The sequence below is a fragment of the Microtus ochrogaster genome, chromosome 8, assembly GCF_000317375.1.
Source record: "Microtus ochrogaster isolate Prairie Vole_2 chromosome 8, MicOch1.0, whole genome shotgun sequence".
In the NCBI taxonomy this organism is placed as follows: Eukaryota; Metazoa; Chordata; class Mammalia; order Rodentia; family Cricetidae; genus Microtus; species Microtus ochrogaster.
In genome coordinates, this window is record NC_022015.1 from 39,863,931 (window position 1) to 39,881,840 (window position 17,910).

At 54.8% G+C, this 17,910-nt stretch overlaps 3 protein-coding genes across 4 annotated transcripts in view; 1 reads left to right on the forward strand and 2 right to left on the reverse strand.

Annotated features, from left to right (window-relative positions):
• Positions 1-2,634: 2,634 nt before the first annotated feature.
• Positions 2,635-6,322, forward strand: Yif1a (Yip1 interacting factor homolog A, membrane trafficking protein). Its single transcript, XM_005351708.1, has 8 exons — positions 2,635-2,885; positions 3,523-3,734; positions 3,860-3,964; positions 4,091-4,169; positions 5,231-5,288; positions 5,457-5,612; positions 5,930-6,023; positions 6,118-6,322. Exons 1-8 carry the CDS (start codon positions 2,855-2,857, stop codon positions 6,262-6,264), a joined length of 882 nt encoding a protein of 293 aa, XP_005351765.1. The 5' UTR covers positions 2,635-2,854; the 3' UTR covers positions 6,265-6,322.
• A 381-nt stretch (positions 6,323-6,703) lies between these two features.
• Positions 6,704-12,390, reverse strand: Cnih2 (cornichon family AMPA receptor auxiliary protein 2). Of its 2 annotated transcripts, XM_005351709.3 has the most exons (6): positions 12,036-12,390; positions 8,561-8,629; positions 8,111-8,158; positions 7,735-7,847; positions 7,487-7,630; positions 6,704-7,332 (listed from the first exon to the last, which is right to left on the reverse strand). In XM_005351709.3, the coding sequence occupies exons 1-6, from the start codon at positions 12,114-12,116 to the stop codon at positions 7,305-7,307; spliced, it is 483 nt and encodes a 160-aa protein (XP_005351766.1). In that variant the 5' UTR covers positions 12,117-12,390; the 3' UTR covers positions 6,704-7,304. The 2 variants fall into 2 exon arrangements, with proteins under 2 accessions (XP_005351766.1, XP_026637278.1); XM_026781477.1 differs by lacking the exon at positions 12,036-12,390 and having other exon boundaries at positions 8,535-8,608.
• Positions 12,391-13,076: 686 nt separating this feature from the next.
• The window catches only part of Rab1b (RAB1B, member RAS oncogene family), a 9,900-nt gene continuing 5,066 nt past the window's right edge, over positions 13,077-17,910 (reverse strand). Inside the window, exons 5-6 of the mRNA XM_005351711.1 lie at positions 14,536-14,667; positions 13,077-14,453 (exon numbers count right to left, since the gene is read on the reverse strand). Coding sequence (XP_005351768.1) covers positions 14,259-14,453; positions 14,536-14,667 — 327 coding nt within the window. The 3' untranslated portion in view covers positions 13,077-14,258. The remainder of the gene's footprint in view (positions 14,454-14,535; positions 14,668-17,910) is intronic.

Below are 17,910 nucleotides of genomic sequence, written 5' to 3' on the forward strand. Positions count from 1 at the left end.
GACCCCGCCCCCGCGGCACCGGCGGCGCCGCTGGCCGCGCCTGGCACCGCGGGCGCCCCTCGCCTCTGGGAAGCCCAATCTGGGCCTCCGGACGCCTGGCTTCTCTGGCCGAGCTCGCACTTGCGACCTTGGGCGAGTCCTTGCTCTATGGTGCCCGAGTCTCCCCAGCTGCGTAATGAGGCGGGTGATTCTGCAGGTGGGTGGGTGCCCACCGGGGTCCCTCTCTAGGGAATGGGCCCAGCGCGATAAGCCCACCCAGACTCCACCCCAGAAGCTTTGCTTGTTAATACCCAGAAGGGAAAGACTAGTTTCATTCGCTGGACTCTGCTGAGGGCTGGAGGGCTGGAGCTAGGGCACCAGGAACTCTAAGGCTGCACGATCTTTGACCAGCATATTTAACCCCTAAACTCAGCTTTTCTATCTGAGAAATGGAGGTGGAAAAGTGTTGGATTAAATTCACTAGTCTTCTCAGACCAGGCAGAGGAATAGGTTCTATCCTGAATGGGACAGCCTTTTCCAAGGTGCATAAGGCCCCAGTACTCCTCCTTCGCCCTCACGGGGCTGGGCTCCTCACACCCAGGCTTGATTCTGAACCTTGCCCCCAATCTAGATAATTAATGGGTAGGACAAAGGGAGCTGTAAGCTAGGTGGGCTCTTCATTGTGTGTTTGAACAAAGGGTAATTCCATGATGTTTGAACTTTAGAAGATGGTGTAACAGATATAAAGGACTGTTTTGTGCTTTTTATTTATCATTTTTGGTTTTTTTGAGACTTGGTTTCTCTGTGTAGCCCTGGCTGTCCTGGAACTCGCACTGTAGATCAGGCTGGTCTCAAACTCAGAGGCATAATTGCCTCTGCCTCCTGAGTGCTGGGATTAAAGGCATGTGCCACCATCATCCCGATTTATTATTTTTTAAATATTTATTTTGTGTTTATTTTTAAAAATTGTTATTTTGCCTCTATGGGTGTTTTGCCTTTATGTATGTTTGTGTACCACATGAATGCAGTGCCCACACAGGCCAAAAGAAAGTGCTGGGTCTCCTGGAGCTGGAGTTAGAGATGACTGTGAGCCGCCAAGGGATGATGGGAATCCAACCAAGGCAAACAGTGCTCTTAACTGTTGAGCAATCTCTCCACTGTCCCATTTGTTTGCTTGCTTAGTGGGCACAGATGTTTGCTGGCTAGCTTCTAGTGTAATTGGTGTGCTTGGACACTAGGAGGACATAGATGGACATGGAGAATGACAAAGTCCTTGTCCTTGTAGAAGTTACCCAGGGAAAAGTCTCGCTAATGCTGGGAGGGCCAGAGGCCTGAGCCTGGCCTCTGTAAGAGCTTTGTCCCTCTGTAAGAGCTAAACTGACCCCCCCCATTTAAAATGTAACCACGTTTTAAATTTATTTCGTGTATCTCTCTCTGGGTGGGGTGTATGTGAAGCGGTGCACTTTAAGCACAGTGCAAGTCAGAGGATGACCTTTGGGAGTTGATTCGCGTCTTCCACTATGTAGGGTCTGGGAATTGAACTTAGGTCCTCAGAATTGGCTGTCTGCTGAGCCATCTCACACCAAGGCTAATGTGACTCTTAAAGGCTCCGGATAAACTAATAAGATGGGCACAGGCATCCCAGGTGGAGGAGCAAAAGCAGCAGTTAGACCTTCATGGGCTAAGTTTGGGAAGCAGGAAGGTCTCACCTTATGTAACTAAACAGTTAAGTAGCTAATCAACTGCAAGGATCAGAGGGCGTGTAATGCTCTCTGGAGAACAACGACCACCAGAGAGGGGCCCTTGAAGACTGTCTCCTGTAAGGGTGGGACCGCTTACAACCTGGGTAGGAGACTAAGAACGTCGATTAAGGGCCTCACTTTGAGATCCCAGGACTGGTGATGACTAAGGAGTTCTGACTGCACCTCAGGGAAAGATCAGCACACTTCTGCCTCCCAAATCCACTGGACCACTGGAGAAAGCAATGGGACAAGGCCCAGTGCGGATTCCTGTCCCATGTATATCACCAGATCTCCGGAGTTTCGGATCTTCTGGGTCTCAATTTCTGTCCCCTGCCCCGTGCGTGCATGCGTACGTGTGTGTACACGCGCGCGCGCATGACGTATTGAGTGCAGAGACCCTCGCAAATGAGCAGGAGAGCGGCGAACGCTAAATGGTATTTTCAGCACTAGCTGACGGACAGCACCTGCTCGGAAGGGAGCGGGAGGCCGGAGGAGGAGTTTTAGGGTTCTGGACCGCGCTGTCACTCGCGGGCAACACCACCACATTCCGCTACAGGACTGAGTGAATTGGAGGAAAGAGAGCACAAGAGGGCGGGCAGGGATCGGTCAGAGCTTGACCGACTGCCAAATTCCTCCTGGACTGCGTTGCGGCGCAGGCAGCTCTGTATACTGACTAGCAGTGTCGATCCGGAGCTCCATCTTTCTACCGGCGTAGTCGTGGCAAGGAGCGTCAAGCGTCCCTTGGCGCAGACGCGGAACTAAGTTACAAATCCTTCTCACCTATTGGCTGGTCGTGCCGCGAATTAGCAAGCCTCCTGCTCAATCGGAGACCGTCTTGAATAGATCCGCCCCTACCTATCGGAAGTTGAATATAACCAAATCCGATTGGACTAAGGCATACTAGTAGCCAATTGGGAGTGTGTGTGTGGTGGGATAACCGGCTCCTCCGAAAGGCCAATGGTAGACAGCGGACTGTGACGCCCCGTACATGGCGGCTTAGATCGGCCAGCCCTGAGACGTGTCTGGCTGTCGGGTAACTTCGGTCAGTTCTGGGCCAGAGAAGCAGCTGTTTCAGTAGTGTTTGTACCCGACTACAGCGCAGCCTGCCCTTGGGTAGAACGATCGTCTTGGCCATGGCTTATCACTCGGGATACGGAGCCCACGGTGCGTGAGGAATGGGGAGGGCGGGGCGCGGCCTGGCCCAAATCCCCTGCGAGACCCACTCGCCCGGAGGGAGACGGCCTGCGGTGACTGCTGTCCAGGGAGGGGAATGTCTCTCGGGTTCCTGTCCTGCCACACTACAGCGTGTCCTGGACTTCGCCCTTGCTGGCCAATCCTGAGATTAGGCGGCGATAGCACAACTGAGATCCCAAGTCTCTACAAGAACCGGCCTCGCCTCCAGAACTTCCTTCTCTGTTAAACTCTGGCAGCATTCCTGACCACTGTCCAGGAACTCTTGAGTAGCCAGTGTTGACTTTTCTACCTGTGTTAAGGGATGTCTTTCCGGTGATCGTACTCAAGCAAACATCTGTTCACTCTCTAATATTCAGGGATCATCTCCCTTGCGAGACTTCCCAGTAATCCCAAGTGGACAGCCACTTCTAGGTGCGCCTAATCCCCCAGCGGCATGTAGTAGAGGATTGCTCCAAAAGGATAGGAGGTCTCTCTAAAATGCACCCTGACTTCTCCTCAACCATTGTTTCCTGTCCCAGGACCTATGCACAGCTTCTCATCCTGGGGCAATGGTTTGGGTTCTTGCTCAGAATTTCTGTTACCTACTTTGGTACTCCCACACCTGCAGGTTCCAAGCACAGGACCCGGGCAGCTCCAGATCCTCCTCCACTCTTCGATGATACAAGTGGTGGCTATTCCAGCCAACCGGGTGGATACCCAGCCCCAGGAGCTGATGTAGCCTTCAATGTCAACAACCTGCTTGGAGACCCAATGGCCAATATGGCTATGGCCTATGGCAGCTCCATAGCATCCCAAGGGAAGGACATAGTGCACAAAGAGGTGTGACCTGTGCTCAGGGAAAGGGTGACAGGATTTCTGGCTAGGGTTGGGCTGTCACAGGCTCCCACTCGATTTCCCAAGCAGCCTCTAGGAATACATCCGCAGTCTCTTTTCTCTACTTCCAGCTGCACCGCTTTGTCTCTGTGAACAAACTCAAGTATTTTTTTGCTGTGGACACAGCCTATGTAGCCAGGAAGCTAGGACTGTTGGTCTTCCCCTACACACATCAGGTGAGCTTCCTACCAGGTGAGCTGGCAAACCTCTCCCCACTTTCGGATAACCTGACCCTCAGGCCTCAACCCCTTTCTCCTCTTGTTTTCCCCTTCTCCTGCTTACCTGACCCCTGCCACTGCTAGAACTGGAAAATGCAATACAGTCATGATGTGCCTCTGCCTCCACGGAAAGACCTCAACGCTCCTGACCTCTATATCCCCAGTGAGTCTCTGATGTGGGCTTGGGGACACGGGTACTTGTGCCTTGAAACATCATTAGGAAAACTCAACTAATGACCCAGCCTCCATTCCTGGTGTGTTCATGTGTGACTGTTGCTAGACACCAGGGTGACAGGCTGACCAGTAGGAAACTTCCTGAATGGGACCTTGTTGTTTCCATAACTCCATTTTGCCTTTGGACCCTGTCTCTTTCCAGCCTGGAATGCTAGGTTACCTGGCCCGGCCCCTTCCAGCTATAGGACTTTAGGTTGGTTCTTTCAGCCTTTAGTAAAGCAAGGCCAACAATGGCTTCTGCTTCAGAGAATTGGCGTGAAGAGCCAGGGAGACGATGTATGCTGTGCATGCCACCTGGCGTGAAGGAGACACACCACACAATAAATGCTGTCATTATTACCCTGTCCACTGAGGCCTGCTCCAGTGTGTGTGCCCACCCCCACCCCCACCCCCACCAGGAAACCTGACCCCTGGAGCAAATGCATTCTTCCTTCTGGATCCTCACAGCTGCCTGTCTCCATGGCACCTGTCGGGCTAGCTACATAGCCTCTGCACCTCATTCTTCTCTGTCCTGTTGGCTAATCAGGGTCAGGCTCAGAGGACACCCACGAGCAGATTTGCTAGGGTGGGGATGTCCAAAGGAGCTGCCAGGGAGGGCAACTGCTAAGGTTGTTCCATCCCCTGATCCTCTCATGATCACTGTTAGAAGCTGGTACGGTCATCCTGTCTCATGTTGAAGCCATGGCTCTTAGGGACTTAGCTAACCTATAGTTCATAGGTGGCAAGGCTGTGCCCTCTGGTGGCCACACCAGTTAATAAGAGGGAAGGTGATGGCTTATGATCCTGGGTGGTCCAGTGGTATTCAGCTGGAGGGGTAGTCAGAGGGGCGCATCAGACAGGACACTGGAGAACTGAATGCGAAGGGTAAGCCGTGTTGGGACATTCAGGGGGGAAGTATGGGAGATGCTAGGATATCGGTGGGCTTGACTGCCTAATGAGAGACTTTGGGCGAGGAAGCCAGACTGACTACTTCCTTTCCTCTCTTGGCAGCCATGGCCTTCATCACATATGTGCTGCTGGCTGGGATGGCACTGGGCATTCAGAAAAGGTTGGTGCTAACCCTCTTGTTCTCCCTTCCGGCTTATCTCCCTTCCTCTCTAGGGAACGGGTGCCGGGGTCTGTGCCAGGCCCCAGCTCACTCAGTGCCACCCTTAGCCTCTCACCTCACACCTGCTCCGGGATGGCTCCTTCTGACTCCCTTCTACCATGGCTGCAGGTTCTCCCCAGAGGTGCTGGGCCTGTGTGCGAGCACAGCACTGGTATGGGTGTTCATGGAGGTGCTGGCCCTACTTCTCGGCCTCTACCTGGCCACCGTACGCAGTGAACTGAGTACCTTCCACCTCTTGGCCTACAGCGGCTACAAATACGTGGGGTGAGTGCCAGTGGTGAGCTGAAGGGTCTGAGGCCCCAGCTTTTGAGCCTGCGTAGCTGCAGCCTTCACTGCCATGCTGGTGATGCCCCGACCCCATCTCCACCCCAGCTCTGCTCCAGCAGTCTCCTCCTGGAGATAGTGACTTCAAAGAGGTTGGGGAGCCCAAGGAACAGAAGGGGATTTCAGGTCCTAGGGCTGATCCATCTGGAATCTGGTTCCCCATGAGGACAGCCTGGTGTTATGGAGTGGTGGTGCTGGGTGGCTCTTGGCCCTGGTGTCATGGGTGGTGGTGCTCACCCTCCCTTGCTGCTCTGCAGGATGATCCTCAGTGTGCTCACAGGGCTGCTCTTCGGCAGCGACGGCTACTACGTGGCTCTGGCCTGGACATCATCCGCGCTTATGTACTTCATTGTGAGTGCAGGGTGGTCCCTCCCCTCTCCTCCCCTGGGCTGGCTCTGGATCGCATGTCCCCTCCTGGCCCAGCCTTAGCACTTCTCTCTTCTAGGTGCGTTCTTTGCGGACTGCAGCCTTGGGCCCTGACAGCATGGGGAGCCCAGCCTCTCAGCAACGTCTCCAGCTCTACCTGACTCTGGGAGCCGCTGCCTTCCAGCCCCTCATCATATACTGGCTGACCTTCCACCTGGTCCGGTGATCCCTGGTCCCAGGGGGCACTGATTTTTTTCCATACATTGAAGATTTGGTTTCCTTGACTTGGCTTGACCCTGGTTCCTGGGGCCCAAGGGGGAGCCATGAACAACTCTGGGCCTCTGCATTGTCCAGGGGACTCAGCTTGGGGTTGTTTAGGAGAAGGGTAGGTAGGTCCAGGGAAAGCATCCTGGAGGAAACTTTTATACTGCCTTGAAAAACAGCTGGAAGGGTTGCATCAGACATAGCTGGAAAGGTAGCATGGGAAAATGGCTGCTAAGGAAACCTCCAAGGCCTTAGACACACCCACAAGGCTCTTGGAGAAGCTTGGGGCTAGTAGGGTGAGATGCAGTATGCTGGGGATTTAGCTCCAGGTCGCCCCTTTCAGAGTGCCCCACCTTACCCCATCTGTTCAAGCCTTTCAGGAACAGAACTGTGGCTTGTGTGTTTTCAGTCATTTATTCATATTTTGTCACAAATGGCCGGGGAGGGGGTGCCGGACTCCTCCAGGCAACATAGAAAATAGGACCAAGGGACAGGGTGGACTGGGTTTGGGATAAGTAGAGACTGGGCTGGAAAGAGAGCTTGGGGAGGGGAGAGGGCAGACTGGGGAATGGGGCTGCCCCCACATTGAGCCTGCTCATTCCTGGTGCAGGTGCCCCCCCACCTGCAGGGGGAGCCTCAAGGTGAGGGCCATAGGGGGCTGCCCAGAATTTCCAAGATCAAGGTCTGCCTGGCGGCAGGGCCTGAGTTCTCCGGAAATGGACAGGACCAGAAGTCCTGCCCCTTCCAGGACAACTGCCATGCCTAGCTGCAGGCTAGCGGAGGAGCCCCCACCCCTGTTTAGAGCTTTGCCTGGCCCTAGTTGGAGGGGGAGAGCTCTGAAGGCGGGGGGTCCCCGCAGCAGCAGTTTGGGGGGTGGAGAGGCTGGGAGGCACCAGTGCCCCCTGTCTCCCCAGGGCTGAGGCCTCTCTGGCCAGAAGGGCAGGGCTAGGGGTGCACAGGCGTCCGGTCCATTCTGGGCTTGCTCCCTGGCCGGCTTCACCCTTAGAAGCTCACCAACGTATAAACCATACTGTGGGGGAGATGAAGCTGTGAACGTGTGTCCTGAGGAAGTCTGCCACCCTCCCAGTCATGCCCTGGGTTGTCTGTAGTCCTCAAGGGCACAAAGAGGGCCTGAAGCCAGGGATCCCCCTCGCCTGTCCCCAGCTGCTGTGGCAAAGCCTCACCTGTACAGGTAATAGAAGAAGGAGAGCAGGTAGAAGGCGAGTTTGCACCAGGACTCCTTCTGGCAGTAGTTGAGGATGTCAGCATTCATGATAGAGACCGCATCATACATGACCTCAGAGCCATCCGCGGGACGGTGGAAGTACCTGGGGTGGGGGAGGTCTGAGTGCCCCCTCTAACCACCCAGGTCTGATCCCCCATACTGCCCTGCTCCCATCTTCGCCTCCCCCAGGTAGATGCCGCCCCTCACCTCCAGAGGTGGTAGAAGAGAAGGGGGATGTTGAGGCCCAGGGTCACCCACTCTGCTGCACACAGAAACATCAGACAGAAGAGGCCGTGGATGGAATATTCCGGGACCACGAGCTGGGGGAGCGAGGGTGAGAGGTCAATGGCCTGGTGCCAGGACCAACCCAAGCTTCAATGGCACAAAGGGGTGATGAGGTTTAGGAAGTACCAACCCACAATGATCTCAGAACTAGAAGGCCTCTCTGGCTTGCCATTCCCACCCTCCCAGGCGGTAAAGTGGATCAAACAGGCTCAGAGAAGGAGAAGGCCTCACTGGGCTACAGAGGATGAGTGAGGGCAGTATTAGCTAGGAGCTCCCTGACCCCTGTCCTGACACTGACCTTCCTCAGGAGGCAGCAGATGCGTTCGATGTTTTTCAAACGCTCGCGCTGTAGGGAAGGAAAGGGCCTAGATAAGTGAGGCCGAGGAGCAGAAAGCAGGGCGCCTCCCACCGCCCTGCGTGTGGTCGCCAGAGGGCGCCAGAACACTCTGCGGTGTCTTTCTCTCAGGAAAGCAGCCGCGTCCCCATGGCGACTGTCGCCATGGAAGGGCCTTCACCCGCATCTCCATGGCAACGGCCTGGAGCCTGGAAAAAGCTGCCCCACCAGGAGGAACCCGAGCCCTGAGCCCGCTCCAGGTGTTTGTGAGAACGGGGACAGGGAAAAGGACAGGGTCACGTCACCGGCCCTCCACATGGCACCCCCATCTTCCCGACCCCCATTCCCACCTTCCACCCGTGACAGAAAGACAAACAGACGGACACACCTCAGCACAGCACATGTATCACTTACTGCCCGCGCTGGGTTCCCCTGGTCGATGGGGTTCTTGAAGTCAGTCCGCAGTTCATCAAAGGCTATAATCTGGGGGTGGGGGCATGTGCCTGTCAGGGTTGAGGCAGGCCCACCATCATCCCGAACATCCCAGGCCCCAGATGGCTCAGAGGAAAAGAACATGGGCTTTTTGGAGGGAGCTGGATAGCAACCCCCCCCCAACACACACACACATACACGCGTGCCTGTCCTTCCATGGGATAGGGATTTATACTTGGGGACCCTGCCATATGGAGTTTACTGCAAAGTGAAGAAGCAGAAGGACAGGTCTTGGCCCAAGCTCACACAGCAGTAGACAATGGGATCCTAACGCCTACTGTACTCCCCAAACATTGCAAGACATGGCCTCTCCTCTCCCAGGCCTCATGCTGAGCACAGAAACCCTAGAGGGCTGGAACACAGTTCTTGTCCAGGAGGCGCCCTAGGTGGGTGGGGAGAGAACTCTGGCTCAGTAGCGAGGAGCAGAGCAGGACTCCATACGGGTTGGTGGGTTCAAGCTGAGTGAGAAAGCATTTGGTGAACAAATGGGAGGAACGCAGTCCAAGCAGGGGTAATAATGACAGGAAGGCACAGAAGGTTGAGAGAACATTCAGTGGTTCATGGGGCTGGGCTGTGTGAGAATTGGGAGGGAGGGAAGGATGCAAGGCTGGTGGGAAGGTCAGCAGAGCCTGTCCCTGCAAGGCTAACCAGGACAAGGTTTACCGCAAGAGTAGAGGGAGTCCTAGAGGATTACAAAGCAACAAAGGGGACAATCAGATTCAGGTTGGTGGGGACACAAGCTGGCAACCGCCACAGCAGGCTTTATTAGCTCACTGAACGCCTGCATCAACCTAATGGCTTAAGTCCTAGTATCTTCATTTCTGACTTGCAGATGAGAAGACAGGCGAGTGTCCTGTCCAAGGCCACACAGCTACTAAGTGCTAAACTTGCAATCCAGTTAAAAGCACTGCCCACTTGGTTACACGCAGAGCAGACCACTGAAGGGCCAGTTCCAGTCAGGGAGGGGTTGGCAGTGGTCTAAGTGAGGAGGACGGTGGCCATGGTAATGCTGTCGACCAGCTGCAAAGGGCCTGTGTGGTATGGGGAGAGGAGGTAGGTGATCCCAAGTGACTTCTGGTGTGTCCGGAGGATGGCAGTGTACTCAGGAGTGGGGAAACTCCCGAGGTAGCGGGTATTCAAGGAGATGATGGTGTGGATCTAGAAGAACCTGCCGGTGACCTGGGGGAGGCAGGCTGGCAGAGAAGCCTGACTGAGGGGGGGGAGAGGAGAAAGAAGGGGGGTTCCTTCCCTTCCACTCTAGCCCCAGAATGAGGCAGCAGGCCCACCACCCCCAAACATCCTAGACCCCATACGGTTCAGAGGAAAAGAACATGGGCTTCCTGGAGGGAGCTGGGGCCATCTGGAGCCCCTCCCCCAATTCCTCTGACTCTGGGCAGCTGCCTGCCTGATAGGCACAGCAACCGGGTCCAGCAGGGGCGGAAGGGTGCCGTCTGTCTGCCCCAGAGCTGGCACCATCAGCAGGCAGAGGGTGTCGAGCCTCCCACCCCCCAGGCTGCTTGGCGCTGACTCAGCGTCTCCCCCCCACCCTCCCCCACCCCGGAACAAACAATTCCCCACTGTGACAGCTGATACACGTCACTCACCAGGGTTGCCTAGTGACTAGTAGGGCCTGGGCTGAGGGTTGAGGCAGGACCTGGGCTCCTGGCTCAGAAGGTTCTACTTCTTAACAACTTTGAATCGAGGCCCACATCTCCTCTCCCAGACCTCATTCTACAAGCCCATTTTACTGACGAGGGCACAGCTCCAGCTAACTAAGATGACCCAGCTAAAAGGCTGAAACAGTGACTTGTAGTACGGGCTCCAGAAAGGTTCGTTGACACAACAAAGGTGCTGCTCCTTGGCAGACTTCATCTCAGCCTGGGCGCTCATTCTGCAAGGGCAGTGTCTGGGTCTTATGTAGCCTGACTCCCGTGCAGGTGCCATGCAGCCGTGCTAGGCAGGCTGCTCTGAGATCTCCTGAAAAGAGGGGTCCTACCAGAGAAAGGGGATGTGAGTGGGAAGTGGGCTTCTAGAATTTCAGGAGTTAGTTACCTCCTGTGCATCCCATTCTTTTTAATTCTTAGGATCCAAGCTCCCCTGCTCCCACAGGACTGCCCAAGGCCCTGAGCCTAGGACAGGAAGCTCAGAATGGATCTGAGGTGACAGAAGGGAGCAGAGGGCAAGAAAAAAGCAAAAGCAACTGGGAAACTCGGATCAAGACAAGCAAAGTGAGGGGTAGGGCTGGAGACAGGGCACATCTGGAGATACTCGTGGGGGCTTAGCATCTTCATATAGTAGGGAGGGCAAAAGGAAGGGATGGAGAGACTTCCTCGAGGGGGGACAGAGGACTACTGGTGAGCAGTCAGCAAATCCAGGAAGAGAGAGAAAGTGGCAGAGCAGGAAAGAAGTAGGTTTAGGTTTGCTAAAGCAAGGAGGAAGGGAGGCATGCTGGTGGCCTGCGGCTATGAGGAGCCCTGAAGGAGGATATGCCAAGGCCAGGGAGGTGTGCGCAGGTGTGGATAAAGACCACTGGTAGCTACAACAGACAGGGGCCTGCATGGGACAGAGGGGAAGCTGGAAGGGGGGCACAGAGACCCCAACAGTGAGCCAGAGGCTCATAGTTCTATAGTGAAGAGAAAGGGACCAGGTAGACGGTACCCTTGGAAAAGCCCAGGAGAGAACTGGGTAAGAACCCTCCCCAGGGGAAGCCATCAGGATGAGACAGAGGCGTTCTGGAGTCAGGCTAGGCCAGAGTGAGAGCAGCCAGGGGTGGGGGTACGAAAGACAAAGGGCATGTGTGTGCATGTGTGTGGGAGAGGAAAACCGGGGAGTGGAAAGAGGACTGGGGGGTTATCCAGAGTGAGACAAGGTGGGGGCTAGCTTTCTTGGGTTACTTCGAACCAGTCCCTCTTGGGTCTGATAAGGGTCCGGAAGGGGACTGGGTTAATGGGTTCCAAGATATGCGGGTATTGTAAACAGATGCAGTTGCCATAGCAACCGGCTCCATCACTCTGCTTGGAAAAACCCACAAAGGAGGGGTGTGGGGGGGAACAGACAAACTGCCCGATGGACAGACGGGGGTGGATGGATGAAGATGTAGAAGGATCAAGAATTCCGTCCCCCTGCCCAATGACTGGATGAGGCAAGGAAAGGGTCAGGACCTACTGACATATCCACAGACAGGCGGGGGCGGTGAAGGAAGGGGGGCTGCCCTGGGGGGGGGAGCCGACAGCAGGGGATGTTAATGGGGGGGGGGGCGAACAGAAACCAATGGATGGGGGATAGTGGAAAAGGCCATTCAAGTTTCCCAGGGGCACTAAGACCATCCGCTCCAGACCCATCCTGCTCCCTAAGCCCACTGCCCCCTACCCCGCCCCCAGAGTGAGCCCAGCCTTACGTGCCAGATGACAAAGAAGATGAGGGAGGCGCACAGCACCAGGGTGAGCATGTAGCAGAATGCTGCGAAGGTGAACGCCATGGCCCCCGCGCCGGGCGGCGGCCCGGGGGGCGCCAGCGCGGGGTCTGGGCGCAAGGGGACGCCCCCCGGCCCACACTTAGGGCCGGCCGGGCATGGCCCACGGGACTCGAGGGACACGGGCGGCGAGTCCGGGACCGGGGCCGCGGGGCCGTGGGGGACGCGGGGCGCGGGCCGTGGGGCTCGGGGGGCGCGTCCGCTGCCGGCTGCCCGGGCCCCAAACGCTCATCCTGCGATCCCTCGCCCGCGGCTCCCTCGCTCTCCAGCCCGCGAAGCCGGCGGGGCGGAGCCGGGGGCGGGGCCGCCGTGCAGCGGCCTCGGGCGGGGCCGAAGCTCTGAGCTTCCCTCTGCCAGCTTCTGCCAGCCCGGACTGAGGGCCCAGAATCGCGCACCCTCAGAACTCGGAAGACCTGGACGCACGTTCCTGGTACCAACTTTCACACAACTAGCCCACCACAGCCACATTCAGTACTTCGTCTCTAATCCTCACATACAGTGCTGGCGTGGAGAGACGACTGAGGCCCCCACGAGAAGCACTTGGCATAGTTCAGGGTAGCTGGCATCTGGCTTGAAGTCAGAGAGGGGATTGAATTCGACTGGAGGAAGGGGAAGACCAAGTTCAATGCAATATGTCTGTGCGGTCTAATCCACGCTCCTGGGTCCGGCTCATGCCCAACTTCATGCCTTGCAATCTGTCCCAGTGGGTGTTGATGGTGGATCACCCAAAGGCCTTCTGCCTGCCTCCCTTTGACAGATCCGTATCCGTGCTGGGCCCTTGGGGACATCCCACAGCAGCACAGCAGGCTTTCCCAGCCCCAGGATGTGGGTCAAGGGCTTTTACCAGCAAACTTAGGCCACAGTCCCAGCCAGGACCCCTGTGTATCACACCAAACTCTGGATTCCAGTTCCATCCAGCAGCTCAAAGCCAGACTCAGACCTGATAGACCACACTCACACCACAGCTTCCTTGCAAAAACCCTCAGCTTATCCAAGGGCCAGTGGAAATTTATTTTTTTCATCCTTTTCCATCTTTCCCCAAGTGGCTTTTCCTTGCAAAATGCCTGACATGACACCAGAGGGGGACTGGGAGAAGAGGCTCCCTCCCAGAGGGGCAGCCCAGGGATTTAAATACACACTGGAAGGGAGGGAGGGGTGTAGGGAGAGATGGCAAGAAGACAGCACAAAGGACATGGCTTCTTAGGTAAAGACCAAAGGTTTTCTGCAGGAAGCTGTGCCAGACGGTAGTGGCCAGGATTCTGAGTGGGGAGGGGAGTGTGAGAGTCCCACAACCCCAAGTGGCCCCCACATTCCCCAGAGAAGTAGGTCTGGCTGCCTCAAGCTCTGAGGAACGGAGGGAGGCCAGATGTGCTGCCTCAGGGAAAGAGAAGTGATGCTGGCAGAGTGAGGGTTAAGGCTGGTGCCCGGCCTCTGGCGCGGTGGGCCTTCCGCCTCCGCCTTTCTCAGGGACAAAGGGGCTCGGTGGGCAGGCAGCACATGGGCCTGGCTCTGGCAGGGCAGGGGGAGGCAGGAGCAGGCTCCCCCTGGGCTCGAGACACAGGCCCAGCACAGCCACCCGCCCACCCACCCTAGTTGTGCTCAAGACCCAACAGCAGCTGGACGGCTCAAGCTGAGTGTGGGAGCTGTAGAGGCGGGCAGGGGTAAGGAAAGGTGGGCTGTTGGGCTCTTGCATGCCCCCTTGCCTGTCCTGAGGTCCGAAGCAGGACCCTGGATCTGAGGCCCTGGATCCCCTGGCCACTGCCTGCAGCCAGGGGCAGCAGAGGCAGAGAGGCCCTCATTTATTGGGAAGGAAAAAAGGAAAAGAGAAACCCAGTGCAGCATACATGGGGGTGAGTGACAGACAGCAGAGCCCTCATTCCAAAGAAAGGTGCGTGGTGGCATCTTTTCAAGGTACTAGAGGCAGCAGCAGAGCAGTTCCTGTGACCACCCCAGTCACAGGTTCTGCATGTCCTCCATGGGGGCCCTGACAGGACTAGGACTCAGAGCAGAAGGCAGATGGGCCAGAGGAAGATGGGGAGCCCAGGACACCCCAAAGCCACAGACTCAAATGCCCTAGGAGAGGGAGGCACTTCCTGTCCCCTCCAGGGGCATCATCTGGAGAAGGTGTCTCTTCCCCAAGTGCCCCTCCTAGCAACAGCCACCACTAGCCGGCTTCACAGGGGTGCTGTCGATCTTCAGGTTGGGTCGTTCACCCCCAGAAGCTGCTCCTGGCCCCATCCGCTTTTTGATCTCTGCAGCCATCGTCATGAATGCCTGCTCAACATTGGTGGCATTCTTGGCACTTGTCTCCAGGAAGGGGACACCCAGAGAGTCTGCAAATTCCTGCCAAGGAGAGAAGAGAGATAAATAAGAGTAATGAAGAGAAGGCCCTAGTCCCCGGACAGCCAGGGCTGGCCCTGCTCACCTTGGCTGTGGTGTTGTCCACGACCTTCTTGGTGGTGAGATCACTCTTATTGCCTACCAGGAGTTTATTGACGTTCTCGCTGGCGTAGCGATCTATCTCCTGCAGCCACTGTTTCACGTTAGCGTAGGATTCCTAGGCACAGGGTCCAAAGTTACTGAACTCCCAAACCCAGTCTAGCAGGGCTCCTTTGAGGGAAAGGCAGGAGCCCTGAACATGGGAATACAGTTAAGTCTTCCCCTCTAGGCTTAGCTTTCCACCCGGATCTCTTCCATGTGGAAACCCAGAAACCCAAACCAGCACAGATTAGCCAGTGGCCCCAACACCTCAACAGCTGCCTAGACCTATCAGACATTTCTGTTTTTTGCCATTATCTCTCCCTAGACTACTCCTAGGTGTAACCACACAAAGAAGCTAAGGGCATCACAAGAAAGGCAGATGACATCAGACATGGCTGATACAGGCAAATGATCCTAGCGATGAAGTAAGCTGAGGCATGAAGATCACAAGTTCAAGACCAGTCTGAGGAACTTAATAAGACCTTCTCAAAATAAATGAAAAGGGGGTCTGGGGAGAGGGTTAAGTGGTTGATAGCACCAGCTACTCTTCCAGAGGACCTGGGTTCAATTCCCAGCATCCACATGGCAGCTTACAACTGTCTGAAGCTCCATTTCCAGGGGATCTGACACCTTAAACTTGAAGATAAAATACCGATGCACATGAAACAAAAATAAATATATCATTAAAAATAATGAAAAGGAGCTGGGCATGGTGGCCTATTCCTTTAATCCCAGCACTTGGGAGACAGAAGTAGGCAAACCTCTTGTGTTCAAGGCTAACCTGGTCTAAAAGGGAGTTCCAGGACAGCCAGGGCTACACAGAGAAATGCTGTCTCACCCTCCCCACACTCACCCAAGAAAAGATGACCTAAGCAGTTCATGACTAAATTACGTTCATCTCCAGCCCTCCCTTTAAATTCTGAAGCCTTGGAGACCAGTGGGAGATGAAGGTTCTTCATAGGGGAGACCTTGGCCAGTGACTTACTACCTCACTGAGCCTCAGCAGTCTGACAATGACCTTGTGAAAAGGATGTAATTTCTAGTCAAGCTGGAGCTGTGTTTCCTCTTCCTTTAAATAAAGTTTCCTGCCTGCGTGCACGTATACCCTGTGCATGGCTCGTGCCCTTGGAGGCCAGAAGAGGGCATCAGCTCCTCTGGAATTGGGAGTTACAGACAGTTGTGAACTGCCATGTGGATGCTGGGAACTGAAACCCAGGTCTTCTGTAAGAGTAGAACACTCTGCTGAGCCATCTCTCCAGCTCCTATTTTTTCTTCTTCAAGGTATACTGGGCTCTAATGTATACAACCTCATGTCCTAAGCTGGACCCTATACTGGAAGGAGGAAACAGAGGGACCTTAACTATACACCCACCTTAGGTTATTCAGGGAACAGTAGAGGAGCAGACCACCAGTACACACAATGGCAAGATGTTGCACAGCCGTAGGGCCACTTCTGCCTAGAAAGCTACAGCTGACACCAGCCTGTAGGCGTGAACTCAACTAATGTAAAAGCTACCAGCTGAGGACACAGCAGCTGCTAGAATGGGAAGGTGTGGTGTCTTTGGGGAGTGGGGAGTGGGAAGTGGGGAAACAGTAGGCTGCAGGTTGGGAAGGGTTGGAGGGGGTGGTCAAGGACAGAGCTGAAAGGTTTTAGCCTGGATAAACTTGGCATACCCATGAGACAGGGAAGGTTTCCTCCGGTGAATAGTAACTGGCGCACATTTGTGTTCTGGAAATAGGATTAGAGCACACTAACAAGATGCAGAGCCATTGGGAAGTGTCCAGAAAAATCTAGAGTAAGGTCCCAAACCAGGAAATGCAGCCAGGAAGAGCAGAGGCTTAGAGTTAGGCTATCCTGGCTATTGCTAAGCTTGGTCATCTAGTCACCTGACCTGGGTCTCAGTTTCCTCTTTTGTTCCGATAACACTTCAGAGCAGAGCTGTTGTTTGCATGAGAAAACAATGCAGGGCTGTCTCCTAACAAGTGCCCAATTAGCAAGTGCTGCTATTATCCTCATCACTGCTATTATTATGAAGGGACAGATCTGAAAGGGCGGGGAGAGAATAGAGGTGCCTTGAGACTCTATGGAGAAGGGAAGTTTTCTGGTCAGACTTACAAGGATTGTTACAAATTAGGATGCAGGAGGCGGGCGGGGGAGATGGGAAGGCTAGTGTTAGAATCTGAATCCTGCAGCTGGTGTAGAGCCCAGAGGCAGCTGAAGGCAGAGAAAGGGCTTTTTTTTCTTTACTGGGACATCAGAGGCAAGTTACTAACACCTCTGGAAAACAATTTCTTCCTGTAGGAAACATGGTGTACTAGTTAGCATTTTCCAACTTGACATAAACCTAGACATCCAGAAAGGGCTTCTAATCTTTCTAATCTGAAGAAATGCCTCCATCAGATGGTCCTGTGAGCATGTCTAGGAGGCATTTTCTTGACTGATGGTGAATGTGGCAGGGCCCAGCTCACAATGGGCAGCATCACCCTTTGGCGGTGACCTTGGGTGGTCTAAGAAAGCAGGTTGAGCAAGCTATGGGGAACAAGCAGTAGGCTCCCCATGGTTATTGCCTGAATTCATGCCTTGGCTTCCTTTGATGATGGACTATTACCTGAGAGTTTTAAGATGAGACAAGCCCTTTTCTCCTACCCAGTGTTTACTGTGGCAACAGAGTGCAAACTAGGGCACAGAGACCTCACCACTTACTTCACTGGGTAAGAGCATGAAGATCATTCCCATTATAGACACCAAGAGCCAGCACAAGCACACACAATGACGGAACCCATGGGACATCTGTCCAGACATAGCAATTCCAGAACACAAGGCAATAGCCAAACCACAGAAGTGGCTGGGGTTAGTTGGGATGTAGAAACTATAGGGCTAATGGGCAGTGAGGGGCTGGGGTGTAGCACACTGGCTTAGTGGGAGGCAGTGCCACAGAAAATTTCCAGGAAACAGAAGAAAATGGAGTACAAAGTTACAAGAAGTCAATCTGGGCCAGAAGCTGATTGGATCCGACAGTTAGTTAAAGCCTTGGTGCCCTGTGAGTGGCACCAGTCGGAAGAGTTGGGAGGTGAAAGCATGGGTATCAGGAGTCTCTGGTAAGTTGTCACTCACTACCCCTCAAAGCAGGAACTCTCCCAACCCAGGACTGATTGGTAGAAAAAGCAAAGCAGATGGATGCCGAGTCTAGGTCTTTGGCTTCTGGCACTAACTAGAGAGAAGCCCTTAGTAAGTCACTGCCCCAGCCTGAACCAAGTCTTCATCTTTAAAAAAGGAATGTGAAGCCGGGCGGTGGTGGCGCATGCCTTTAATCCCAGC